This window comes from Molothrus aeneus, chromosome 5 (genome assembly GCF_037042795.1).
Source record: "Molothrus aeneus isolate 106 chromosome 5, BPBGC_Maene_1.0, whole genome shotgun sequence".
Classification (NCBI taxonomy): domain Eukaryota; kingdom Metazoa; phylum Chordata; class Aves; order Passeriformes; family Icteridae; genus Molothrus; species Molothrus aeneus.
The window spans coordinates 66,889,069-66,903,455 of NC_089650.1; the positions used below are offsets into that span (position 1 = coordinate 66,889,069).

Below are 14,387 nucleotides of genomic sequence, written 5' to 3' on the forward strand. Positions count from 1 at the left end.
AAGACAAGAGCACAGTAAGGAAGCCAATGCACAGCAGGTAAAATACCAGGTTTTTAAAAAAATTCTGTTTTACAAGCAAATGTTTGTACAGAGGTTGGTGGAACACAAGCAGACAAAATAAGCAAAACACAAGACCCAAGGGTTTGTCATGGAAATCTGCAGCCAAAACTCAAAAGGGCAAGAACTGGAGATATTCACAGCATTGAGCTACAGGTCTGTCCCCCCTCCCCCCAGTCCATGTGTGTAACAGGAAAAAGACATCCAGCATCAGCTTTCAAACAGCTAAAATGCCCTCAGGGCTCACAGCCACTTCAGTATCTCCACAATTCTGGGTGCAATGGGGCACAGAGACAAGTGCCACCATTGCAGAGTCCCCTCTTGGCAACTCTTTGTCACACACTGTTCCCAAACAAAAAGCAAACATAAAACCAGGAGCAGAGAGCTGTGTACTATTTTACATCAAGTTAAAACTAGAAGTAGTAGTGCTTAGTAGTTTGGTTTGTCAACTCTTCAGATTTTCATGAGAACTTCCCTCCATGGCCTCCTATTCTGAGAACTTCCACAAGCACTCCTTCCCAAAAGAAAGCCTAACTCTGATGGCATTTGACCTCAAATATAGAAATATAAACAGAAAGAGCAAATGGTTAAACAAAGTTAGTTGTCTATGTGTGAGTTAGAGAAGTGAGATTCTGACAGCTGGCCAGATACAGGAAGGAGTTTCCCTTCTCCCTGCTAATGACCTGCAATCAGTTATCCCTGGATATTCCCAGCACAGAGCTCCTGCTAAGAGTCCATTAAATTCCCTCTTTTCTCCATTTCCCTGGATTACAGATAGATTTTCTTTTGCTCTATGAAGACAGACTCAGTCCTTGTTATTTCAGTCTCCATTCTGGCACAGAAGCTTTGTCCTGGAGTCAGAACAAACCAGCTGCAACTGTCCAATGACCCAAATCACTGGTGTGCAGAGATGAGGACTCAGGAGAGCAAGGCTCTAACTCTAGGAGAGACCATCAGGGAAGAGCAGATCACAGCACACAGTCCTTGTCCAAAGCTTCACACTTATTGTGGATCCAGCACAGGGACTCCATGATGAAGCACCAGAACAAAGAAAGCAGGAATACAGACAAAGCATCTCCTCAGCAGTGGGTTTTCAACAGAACAAAGTCATCTGAAAGCTCAAAAAATAACCAGGATCCCCAGAGCAGAAAGAAGAAATGTGCAATTCAAAACTACACAGACGTGACTCTTACTTTCAAAGGGCTTTATATTACAAAAAACCATAAGTCACAACGAATGTGTAAAATCCATTCAATGAGGCTTGTTTCCAGTCTGCTAGGAAAGCTACTTTTCTCTTCTGAATTCCCAGCCTACTGCTGAAAACCTGATTGCCAAAACAATGACACCTCGAGCTAGATTTTTAAAATCAAACTTGCTCCGCCAGATCCAGCACTCTGAACTTGTCCAGGTTGTAGAAACAAGCCTTCACCACTCTGCCTCCAAAATATCTTCCATTTAGATCCACAACAGCTGGAATTGAAACAAAGAGCACATCAGCAAGCAGCAATTCAATAAAATAAACATCTCTTTAACTAAACAGCCTGACCAGTGAGACTGTTTAATCTCTCTACAGAAGTTAGCTCTGAGCTGCACAGGACACAATTTAGGATCCTACCTTTGATGGCAGATTCAACCCGTTCAAACTCTAAAAATATTCTTACAGCTTCATCATCAGGGGCACCAGGGATCTGAAACAAAACAAAAACCCCAAACCACAAGTAATTAAAACAGCAGTAAGAACATTGTTTTCAATTGCTGTTCTTCACAAAGGCAGTGAAAGAACAAAATAAAAAGGTTCCAAAAACACAATACTCAAGTGTTTTTTACACAGTTGCTATTGTTAGAAGCTTGTATCTTACAGATACAGAAAATCCAGAATTGCAACACAGTAAAGGACCCTGAGAGATCTTCTATGTATGCCCCTCTTAAGCAGTAACACTCCAGTTGTGAGGGATGAGTGCCCAGAGAAGCCAAAAAGAGAGACAGATTATCTCTTACCTCAAAGATGACACATTTCCCAACCTTGCCATATTTCTCACATTCCTCCTTAGTTTCAACTTCAAGGTCTTCATCCACCTCCCCAGCACCAACCATGTTCTGAAAGTCAAAGAACAAACCCAACTCACTGGATGGAGTCTATGCAGGTGATTGTGTAGACAAATCACAGATGCTCTGTGAGCTGTGACCACAAATACTTGAAAAGTTTAAGAGCTACAGGAGGACAGGAGGAGACAGTTCCCTGTCCCTAAGGCAAGGGAACTGCACAATTTAAAGCAGTGTTGATTTAAAATCACAGCTGGTACCCCAGGAAGTCACATAATTTCTCCAGAACACAGAACACCACGGGTGCAGGCCAGAACCATTTGAACTGTGCAGAATTTTGTATCAGGAACAGAAGTTTAAACATTTCAACACCAAGACACATTCCCTTACTCCCAACTCACCCTCAGTAAGACCACTTTAGTTGGGCATTTCAGGATCTCAGTTAAGGGGTTGGAATCTGCCTTCTTGCCCGTTTCTGTTTGAAGACAAAACAGTGAATAATGGTATAATTTAAGATTAAAGCTCAGTTAGGGACTTTTATCAGAATCTTACTGATCAAATGGAATAAAAGCTATAAAATGTACTTTCATATTGGTGAGGAATAGTTATTCACAACTTGTAGCTCCCTGGAATGACAGTAAGCAGAAAAATCAGTTCCAGTGGTGTGAATTAAGCAGTAACACTGACAATGTACTACTTCTTAGAGGGAAATAACTCCTAAGCTCAGAACTGTATTATAAGAACTACAAGACTAAAAGTATTCTGACTTCTGCCACTTGTGTTCAGAAGCCTGGATGTTGTCTCAAGATCAGACAGGAGCAGGGAAATGAGAGCAGTATCAACAGGATGTGACAGGGAAAAAAACATCAGGGCAGAGCAAGATCAGCCCTGGAAGTGAAGATGCTTCCCTAACACTAAAGGGGAGGATGAGCTAAAATAATGCATACAGGATTACTTTAAAAAAAGAGAAAAAAAGATAAATTTCCTCAAGAACAAATATGAGTCATTTTTCCAACTCCAATGTTTTCAACAAGGACAGATGGTAAACAGAAACCCAGGAGCTTCATCTCCCACACACTTGGTGCAGGACATAATTACCTTTCTCTGTAGATTCACCAACAATGATCTTGCCACCCCTCTTGCTTGTTTTCTCTACTGACAGTGCTGTGCTGAGCCCCTGTTCATGTTTGCCCAGCCCCTGGCCCTCTCTGAATCCATACTTCTGCATGATTTTGTGAGCTACTGTCCCCCTGCAATGAGAAAAAAAAAAATCAGTTCATAAAGGTTTCTTCCATAAAACATGAACACTGCATTTCTCCTGAGTGCTCAAATATCCTGCCTCCTAAAACTTCCTTACACAGGGGCAGAAAGTACAGGAGCTTCTACAAGTTACATGATTTTTTTCTATGTAAAAGGCTAAAAAGTCTGGCTATGTAATGCTGAAAGATTTAAACACTAAGTCACAGAAGAAACAGTCATTTGTGTGGTCAGTAAGGCAGGTCAGATTTTTAGCCCTTCCTTCAATGAAGTCAGGGTTCCATAGTACTACTAATTAAAGGTGGTAAAAATGCACAAGCTGGTCCAACAGTAGCAAGTTTGGTTATCTTTTCCTGGACAATTAAAAAAAAAACCCAACAAACCCAAAAATGAGGTCTCTAAGCTGTTTTTAGCTATAAATTCACATTCATTTGTTACCACAGTAGTTAACACAACATCAAAAACAAGGAAGGAAAGTAAATGGGCAGATTTGCAGCCACAGCTGCTACATTCATGCAAAATACACTCTGAATTTTTCAACAAAGCAGAGCTGAAATGATTTGAAATATCAATTTGCTGGTATGTAGGAAATTCAAGACAAACCTGGAAAAAAAATCTAGAAGAACCAACATGCCACCTGTGTTTTCAAGTACACTTCATTGCCACAAACACTTTATGCTGGAGTGTGGCTTAAAAGCACAGCCTTGAATGCAACCACCTCAGGTGTGTTTTTCCCAATCCTGTCAATCCACATTTTTTCCTGTATCCTGCCAGTTTGGACTCTCTGAACTCAGACTGCTCTTCTCTCCTGACAAACTATTTCAAGCTTTTGGTTTCCACCACCTTCCAATGCCTTTTCCCACAAAATGTGCAGGGGTCACTCATTGATTTACCCCATGTTGGCAAGGAAGGAGTTGCTGGGTCCTGTGGGGGAACGAGGTCTCTCTGGCTCATCATACACTGGGGGAGGAATTGCTGCTTTGGAAGAAGGTGCTCGAGGTCTTGACTCTTCCTCATATGGGAATGATGCTACAGCTGGAGAAAACAGACATATTTGAGGTTTTTTTCAGTAAAATCCTAACAGACTATGAGAAGGTTTTACACATAAATCCAAATCAGAAGCATGTTTCCTTTGCACATGCTGTTTTGACATCCTCTCACCTCCCTCTCTCTCTCTCAGAAATAACATCTGAGTTACTCTGGGTTTTCCTCATTGGATGTAATTTCCACAGCTCTAGAATGCATTTATTAACCTCTTATTAAATGGAGAGAAAGAACATTAAGAGACCACCCGCACTACAAAGACATCATCCAGAGGACAAACTCCCATTCATCAGGAACAGAATTATGACAAAAATGGATCAATGCACACAACTCAAGGCCCAAGGACTGTAATAAAAATACACTGCACATTTGCAGAGAAATTAGTTCTATTAAAAAGAATGAATGCAACTCATCTCACTGGAAATCTCTGAACTGCAGCTATTCCTGGTGATGGAGATGGATCTGGATATCTCAATCACACTGGTTAGATTATTAAATCAGCTTCCACTGACAAGTCAAATAGCAAAATGAAAATTAAAAAAGCCTACTAGAACACTAGAAAAAAAAATTTTTTGAATGGACTTATGGACTTTTATCAGACTGACCTGATTTTAGAATATTATCTTGTACACTAGCTCTTGTATCTTATCAAATAAAAGGTCAGACATGAAGTTTGAGGATATAATATGAGGAAAAGTAATTCCTAGTTAAACAGCAGATGGACTGGACTATGGGACTTTTGCTACACCAATATTTTCTTGTTTTCTTCCAGCCTGGATTTGAGCACCAAGTAAGAAGCAATACAAAGATTTCCTTGTCACATTTTAAAAACTCTCCCCTAAGGGTATTTCTACTATTTCCAGCCTATATTTATTTTTCCTTGACACTGATCAATTGCTCTTAATTATTTACTCAAAACAATGTCTTTCTGTTTTGAATGTTTATACATACCAAATGCTTTCACTGTATCATTCCCTTAAGTTCTGAGGTACTTTCTACATTTTAATCTTGTCATAAATCCAAGGAAGACTCCCAAAGAAAATTTTGTGTGCGTAAGATTTTTTCTTCTTAGTATTTTTTAAAGTAGAAACATACTGGTAATTGCTTTAAATTTTAAAATTCACAACGGTTAGACATGGGGGAAAAAAAAGGGAATGGTTTTGTTCCTATAGCAGGATGATGCCATCTCGTGGACAACTGAGATCCTCACACCAGCACTGCACACAAATCTCTTCAAGCTGAACTGCATCCTGGAAAAATGTATAAAATTCTGTCTCTAGTGCATAACTCTTGTAGAAAAGATATTCACTAAGTACCTCCTCAAGGAAAGAGCAATGGAAAAATTCCCTCTCCAGACTGTGGAGGTTTCTAGTCTACCCAGAGAACCCTGCCTGTGACATTTCTTTCACATCAGAAGTGAGTAGCTGCACATGGTTGTAGTTTGCCAAGCCACTTGTCCAGCAATACATAAAGATTTCTTCAGAACAGAGATGTGAAGCAGGGCAGCATCATAGGTCCCCCACAGCCTACCCACATGAACAAAAAACTCCTTCATGTCCTGCTGCTACAAAGAATCCAATGGGAAAAGCAGGAGGGCTTAACTAAATAGAAAGTTGAGCAGGAAATGAACTCTGCTGGGTTCAGAGAAGAGGATTTTGGAGTACTCACGTTCTTTGTCCTTCTCCACAAGAGAAGTGGGTGGTGCAATGGCAGCTCCTCCCATACCTATGAACAAAATGGAACACAACACACTTGGAGGATATCACAACAGACTTGAATTATTTACTGTAACTTTCTTGCTGAAAGAGAATAAAGACTGATTTTGTTTATGCAAAGACATATTTCTGACCCACATCACCTGACAAGCCCTAAGGGCACGGATGTAACAAATGCAGGAATGAAAAGTTACAATAGTGAAAACTCAGTGATTCTCAGAGCCTGATTTTATGTCATGCCTCATCCCTTCCCTGGAACCTACACCCATGCAGAAACTTACAACAGGTATACAAACTAAGGTTAAACAGAGGTATTTCCACAAGTAATTTGGCTGCCACCTGCCTCCATGGAAAAATACCAGTATTCTACATTATAATATGTTGTAATTAAATGCCAGATTTATTCTAAAGGCTCAGAATGAACAGTGTACTCATGTGAGGACAGAGAAATACAGAATCCATGAAATAGGACTGTGAATTCCCCTCCCTCTTTTTCTCCTCTTTCCACACCAGAACAATAAGCAGTTCCCTTACTTCTTTTCCGTCTCTCCCTTTCATAATCTTCATCTTCATCAGAATCTGGGTCTGGTCGTCTTGAAAACCCACTGGCTTCATGTCTGTCTTTACGCCTTCTAGGAGACACAGCAAGTTAGGATGAGAAACCATGGAAGTTAATTCTTGCTTTGAATTTGTGATCCCACCTCTGCAGGGTGAATTATTCTGCTCCATCCAACTGGCATTTAACACATTTCCCATGAAAGTGCAAGTTAACACCTTCACCATTTGTTTCTTTGCTTTTACCATCATGGGGCATTTTTGGTTAAACAGAAGATGGATCTAAGTCAAGATCATTTTTCACTTGCAAGTGAGCCAAGAAGAATGCATGGAAAGGAGGAAGCACCTGAATAAATCCTGAAAAAATCCTGTCAAAACAGACCAGAGTGACTGAATGGAATAGGCTTTGCATGGAACAGAGAGCAAGGTAACAGACATTAATTAATCACCCTGCTTTGGACAGAATCCTTTTTACATTTCCCATCACACACTACACAGAGCAGTATCATTTGCTGAATAAAAAAATATCCTCATGCTTAAACATCAGATTGTTGAGACGCTTGCTTGGCAATTAAAATAAGATTCAGGAATAATTTCTAATAAGAAGTAAGGAATGCTTCAAGATTTGTTTGCACTTCAGCTGTTCTCTGATGTGATCAGGAAAATTACTCATTTTAATACAACAAAAAGGAAAAGCACTTTTCCTCAAAAGTCAAGTGCACCACCTAGTGCACAAATCAAATCCCATTCCTAGCACAGCCACAAAAACTGTGCTAAAGGATGACAAAACCAGATCTACTGTGGAACCATACAGAATTTCTGAATCTCTATCCTATGAAATCAAAACAAATGTCCAGCCTGAACTTCCAAAGAACACATCTGATGAAGGTTTGGCTGAGATTGTTTCCCCAGCTTAAAATCGGATTTTTTTAATGCATTTTTCACTTATTTTCTCTAATGTTTATATGTATAAAGACTCTTGGCCCACACACAAGTCAAATACAACTAAAAAGCAGTCAATGCTGAAACTGTGGGAATGACATCCCAGATTCCTGAGGTCTTGCATGCCAGCAGGACAGAGCCTCAGGCATTCCTTCTCCATCAAAACAAAGATATAACCGAGAGAAGACAGAGAAGACCCAGTGACTAGAGATATAAATTTCCACAATCTAAACAGGGCAGCAGAACTGTAATTCCAGATGATTCATACTGTGATGAGGACTGTTTATTCACTTCACTTGAAATGAGCAAATGTAATCTTCTGCTTGGCTGGCAGACATTTTACCACTTATAACAATCAGATACTGAATGTGCATTCAACTTCCTTAACATGATTACAGAGATTTCTTATTTCAGGGAATAGGCATTAAAAATAAAGCAGTATTTTCTTTTGTCCAGAGACAATAGATTAATAAACACATCATTAACTTACTTAATAATTAAATTACTGATTGCAGAGTATTAAAAAAGGAAATACAATTATGCCTCTCAAAGGCTGTACTAGCTACATTTAAAACTGAATGCATCCATGGATCAGTTTGTAGTTTTTAGAAGCAGAAAGGATGGTTCATCATCAAATGTTGAAAAAGTTTTTCTGTAGTCAGGTGACAATGACATCAAATACACCTGCAAGGTCAAAGTCTGCTAACGATGCATGATATACCCAAATATTGCTGCTATTATTGAAAAAAAGTAAATTTAGAATCATTTTGACAAGGGGCTTTCACCCAAAGAGGCTGCAAAGTTGATAATTCTTATTGTTTTTGCACTGTTTGATGATTTTTACCAAGAGCATTAAAACATATTAATTAAAACACTGCTCTCGTTTCTACAAGCACGCAGTATTCACAAACCCTCTAAGAACTTCCAAGAATGTAGAGAGATAAAATTAAACAAATTGACATGGTTATTTAGGTAAGAGTCAATGTGGCAAGCCTCTAAACAAAAGCCTTACTTTTCTCTCTCTTCAATCTCCTTCTGCCTCTCCAGCTCCCGCTGCCGCTGCCGTTCCTCCCTCTGACGTTTCACCACCTTTTCGTAGTCATTTGGGAACATGGGATCATACTCATCTGCCAGGGGAATCAACACATCTCCTGCAGAAAAACCACTAGGGACAGGATCCTGGAAAAAAGAGAAATTCTTTTTTTTAGCTGAGATCTGAAAACAACACCCAGCTGGAAAGGAAAAATTTAACACTTCTGATTCCTTCTGTAATGTGAGGTAATATCCCAATCCCACTGGTGCTGGAAGAAATCTTGGCTTTATTTAAACCTAACATTTCATCCAGTCTCTCAGTACATGAAATTTTTCCCATGAAGAAAAACCACCCTCTCCCCTTGCAAAATGCAAAGCAGCAGCAAATCAGCATGGACAGGAATTTTTCAAACCCCACTAATGCACTATTAGAAGCTTTATTACATCTTGCTGCTGCAACCATCTGCCAGGGTCCTCCCACACAATCTCATCAGGGCTTTTATCAGCTGCTATTAATATAATACCAACAGAGGCACACAGACTGTTCTTTAATCTGAAAGAACCATTTCAGAACTTTTCCTTTGAAAAAGCTGCAGGGAGAGAAGTTTCTCTTGACTCCTTACCACGAGAAATTAATTTAAAAGGTTAAGTGGCTTTAGTTCTTTTATTTTTCAGTTGATTGTTATACAGGTCCAGTTCCAACACTGGTGCCAACACAATTACAGTCATTATTTAGCTGCCCAAATTGCTGTCTTGCCAAGTAATTTGAAGGATTCTAGGATTCTAAGATGTCCAGGATTCTAAGAACACTGTTTTATAACTGCACATTAACCATGGTAATTCCATGCTGTACCACAAGTAAGTCTGAATAAAGTTGAAAGGTTAATTAATGAACTCTCAGCAGAGGAAGACATTGTCAGAAAATAATCAGGTTTTTGACCACTAGGAAAGATTCAACTTCCAAAACATTTGAACTTTCAGCTGCCCTGGGCTTACCTTGAGCCCAGCTGCTACATGAGGGGGTGTGTCCACGATCTGTCTCTCATCAGAGGAGCTGCCTCGTTTCAGGTCAATCACTGGAGCAAGGACTGTGGTTTGTTTTGTTCTCTGACTCTGCAAAAATCACCAAAACACACAATGTCTAAAAAAGATAAAGCAGTTTTCTAAAAATCAGCTTATTTGACATACTTTGCTGTGGTAGGTGAATGGTCCTAGGTTTTGACTGGGAGCAGAAACACTCATTAAAAATTCATCCTATCACTTCAGGTGAGTTTGAACTGAGGTAGTTTCTAAGAAACTCAGATTTATTCCAAAGAGCTACTGTTCTTCCAATTTATCATCAGAGAAAATATTTTAAACTCTTCTGAACTCTTGAGTTTTCTAATCCTATCCTATTCTTCTGTTGGGCTATGGATACACTGCACATCAGTCACATGGACAAAGAATATAACAAATACAGCAGTCAGTAAATTTCATCCATGCAGTTTGTTCCAATTATCAATTAAATCCTGCCCCCAATTTCAGCAGCATAAATCAGGAGTAATTTCTGAGAAAAAATGCTGTGGCTACTTGAGTTACTGGCATCAGTGCTACTCCTTCTTCTTTTAATTAAGTAATTTCTCAACAGAACCTACACAGCCCAAAGAGCACCTGTGTCCTGCCTGAACCAAAATATCAACATTGCTCAAAGAAAAAGGGTGAAATATAAAGAAGCAACAATAAAAAGAGAAAATGGCCCTGTCACAGTCTAATAAGAATCAGCTGGCACTCCTCCTTTTCATCTACTCTGGAAATACTTGCTGTAAAATTTCTAATACATAATGATTTGCAAGTTAGCACCAACAGCCTTTAAATAACAACCATCAAATGATGTAAACATGTAAATAATTAATCACAGTGTGACCCCTACTTACATGAAAAAATAATTTTATAAAGCTGAATCTCATTATCTTTAAAGCTAAACTTGAATATCAGCTTTTGGCTCTGCAGTTAAAAAGTTCAGGGGTTTGCAGCACATACATCAGTGCTTCCCTCAGTTTTAATTTTGCAATGCTCTCTCTAAGAAAAATGAATTTTCCCTTTTTCCCCTTCAGCTTTGCCAGGCTCTTTGCTACAAACTCACAGACAAATGCCAGCAAAATTACCTCATTATCATATCAATATTCTGAGGTCACAAACACAATGCACTGAACATGAAAGAAGTCTGGAAAACAGGAAGGGACTGTACCTTTGCTTGTGTGAGAGCTGCTTTCTTCACCTGCAGCTGAGACTGCAGCAGTTTGAAATTCTTGGACCAGCCTTCTGTTTTGGAATCGCTGGTCTCAACCCCCAAGTCATCGTAAAGTGACATTTTCTCTTCAATTTAAAACTGAAAAACAAAAGGAAAAAAACACAAACTCTAAATGACACACACAAACCTATTTCCAGGTTATTTGCTAATAGTTTGCATATATGGGTACACCTCCTTTTATTTCACTTTTCTTACAGACAGAGAAAATGGATCTTTCCCTGGCTAGTGGTAAATATACATAACTAGAGCAAAGCTGTATAAAAGTAACAGTTTGAAAGTTGACGAGAACTGCTCAAGAATTAATTTAATCCTGCAGTGGAATATGAAAAGTTAGGGCTCAATAGCAAGAAGTTTACTGCAAAAAGAAAAGGTTTTGAAGATTATCTGGTCTTGGGATGAACACAGAGGTGGTTATAAAGGCACAGATGAGGACAGGGTGCTGTAGGAATTCCCACCTGCCACAGAGCAGTGGGATTTTGGTAGCAGGACTGATCTATCCAGGGGGAGACAGCTTGCGCTGGGGAATCACAGAATCAATCAAGGTGGAAAAGTTCTCTGACATCATCAAGTCCAAATGGGTCTGGAGACCCAGACCAGAGAACTCAGTACCACATCCATTTTAAACTTGGACACTTCCAGGGATGAGGACTTCACCACCTCCCTGAGCAGTCTGTTCCAAACCATAACCACACTTTCTGATAAGAAATTCTTCCTGACATCCAACCTGAACCTCCCCTGGCACAGCTTGATGCCATTTCCTCTTGCCCTATTGCTTGTTACCTGTGAGCAGAGCCCGACCCCCTCGGACTGTCCCCTCCTGTCAGGGACTTGTGGAGAGCGAGAAATTCCCCCCTGAGCCTCCTCTTCTCCAGGCTGAGCCCCTCCAGCCACTCCTCCTCAGAGCAGTGCTCCAGACCCTTCCCTGGACAACGGATGGAGGGATGGATGGATGAATGGATGGAGCTGTTTTGCAGAGATAATCAAAAACTCTACAACTTTGTGAAAGTTGTAAAGCCAGTATGTTTACTACAGCGCTGGACGCATGTGGAGATTACTCTCCTTAAAAGACATGCGTACCTCTGGGAAATTCAGGTCTCTTTTTATCCCCCTCTCAAATACATATGCATACAATTTCACAGTAGGTTCATACATATTCATTTTTATGAATTTCGCGTGACATTTGCCGCTAGTTCTTCTTTATCAGAAAGAATTCTTAGGTCAGGTTGACTTGCTCTTAGCAGTCTCTCCGTCTCTCTTTATCACTTTCTGTCTCCCCTCCCTTATCTGTCTTTCACTGAAGTAGTTTTTCTGAGCTTAGGCTTTGCAGTCAGGCTAGATAGCTATGTTTTCTAACTACAGACTCAAAGATGTACATTTCACCTAAATCAAAATAGATTTCCACTTTAAAGAATTTCTACTCTGTTTCACAGGGATGGCACTGTCACCGCGGGGAAGGTTCAAGGCTGCGAGCCACAGGAGCTGTCCCCACGGTAAAAGGAAGGGCGCGCTGCGACCTCCGTCGCTCTGAGAACAGAGGGGGCAAAGCAGGCCCTGACGCCCCCCCCCACTTCCACATAGGCCTGGACCCCTCCGAGGAGCCGCTGAGCGTGGCACACACACCCGCCCTGCCCTGCCCTGAGTCCCCACACCCCGCAGGGCCCGGAGCCGCCTCCCCACACGGCCGGGCCGGGCCCAGAGCCGCCGCTCACCCGTCCCGGCGCCGCCGCCGCCATGAGCCGGCGCTGAGCACGCCGGGAAGGGCCGCGCCTGCGCACTGCGCCCCGCGCCAGCGCCCCCCGGCGGCGGGAGGAGGGAGCGGCAGCGCCGCCATTGCCGCCCCTCACGGCCGTCCCGGTACGGAGCAGCGGGGATGGGAGGGCGGCACGGCAAATCCCGGGACTGCGAGGGAGGCACGGCAAATCCCGGGGACTGGGAGGGCGGCTGGGAGTGCAGGAGGCGGGAGGAATGCTGTCCCCGCCCCAGCTGCCCACGCGGAGCATAAGCCCGGGTTCCTTCGGGTTCTCACGGTGCGCCTCGGTGTGATCTGCGCTCTCGGAGGTTTTATTTAATCATAGAATCCCTGAAACACGTCCGAAGGAGGCCACGGGGATGGGGAAGGGTTTGGAGAGGAAGCCTTGTTCAGTGCTCCTAAACACTGGGGTTGTTTAGGAGCACTGAACAACCTCCCTGGAATCTTCAGCGTCCTCCCGAGAGCAGGCGGGCAGGCGCTGGTCTCTGTGGTAACAGTGACCGGAGCCGAGGGCAGGGCTGGATTTATGCCCAGCACTGTTTGCTCTGGATGTTCTGTGTGAAAAATGCATGTATTTTATGATTGGCTTTTCACAAATATTAAAATGAATATTATATGTGTTGGGTTAGAAAGTAATACTGTATTAATTCTCTTAAGTAGTGTGGTAAATATAGTTTTGGGTTATAAAAAAAATGTTAAAATAGAAACTAAGCTATGTAGGATACTTTTTTTAAAGAAAGGACTTGCAGCGAAATAGCAGCCACAGGACCCCTGAATCTTTAAGAGAAAAAGAATTTATTGCCCTCTTATCAGAAGAAACGAACTTCTTTCTGCCTCCAAGGTGCTGTTAGAATTCGGAGGAAGAAGTTGATGATGACCAGACAGAATCCTGTATTTGAATGGAATTTATGCATCATGTATGAGGTGTATGAATATGCAACAGGTTATTGTTTTTAACGGTTAACCCTCTGTTAACCTGGGTCCTTTTTCAGGCTCATGCCCAGATAAAGGTACCCGGACTGTCCGTAATTCTTTGTCTCTATTGTCTCATATTGTCCTAATTCAAATTGTCCAAATTGTTATTACTCTAATTGTATTACTATTTTTATAACCATTTTATTAATATTAAACTTTTAAAATTAAAAATAAAAAAGTGATTGTTGTTTTTCACATCACTAAAACATTCTCACTACTGTGAATACAGCAACTTTTCATTAGAAGGCACAAAATGGCCAACAATCTCTTGGTACAAGGGCTTTTAAGACTAAACTATCCAATTAAGAACTGACACCTGGATTATTTTCCCTTTTAACCCAATAACTGATCCCAAAGAGCTGCAATGGGGACTTTTCTGCCCAATTACAAAATGCCACCCAAACCCATGGAGAAGAAGGAAAAAGAAGCATGAAGAAGAAACCCAGGACAGCACCCTGTGCCCTCCATCTTGCTTCCATCCACAACAGACTAAAAATCCCAAAACCTCAGTTTCTCACCAAGTGATACACCTACACTGCTCTCTATAATCTATTTCACACTTTTGTGGATTCCAGTCCATCTTGAAGTTTGGGAAACTTTCTCCATGAATGAGGGTCAAAGTCAGTGCTCCCCTGGGTCAGGAGACACCAAAGCAGACAGAGAAATATTCCCTGTGCCTTGGGTTTCCACATCTGTGGTAGTTTATTCAGTGAGGAACCTGTCTCCA

At 41.3% G+C, this 14,387-nt stretch overlaps 1 protein-coding gene across 2 annotated transcripts; it reads right to left on the minus strand.

Moving 5' to 3' along the window:
- Positions 1–29: 29 nt before the first annotated feature.
- RBM17 (RNA binding motif protein 17) lies at positions 30–12,694 on the minus strand. 2 transcript variants are annotated; one of them, XM_066551050.1, is made up of 12 exons: positions 12,645–12,694; positions 10,873–11,013; positions 9,642–9,758; positions 8,626–8,792; positions 6,651–6,745; positions 6,070–6,126; positions 4,251–4,392; positions 3,199–3,350; positions 2,502–2,575; positions 2,056–2,154; positions 1,673–1,745; positions 30–1,527 (listed from the first exon to the last, which is right to left on the minus strand). In XM_066551050.1, the coding sequence occupies exons 2-12, from the start codon at positions 10,993–10,995 to the stop codon at positions 1,424–1,426; spliced, it is 1,203 nt and encodes a 400-aa protein (XP_066407147.1). In that variant the 5' UTR covers positions 10,996–11,013; positions 12,645–12,694; the 3' UTR covers positions 30–1,423. The 2 variants fall into 2 exon arrangements, with proteins under 2 accessions (XP_066407147.1, XP_066407146.1); XM_066551049.1 differs by having other exon boundaries at positions 6,651–6,748.
- Between the last annotated feature and the right edge of the window lie 1,693 nt (positions 12,695–14,387).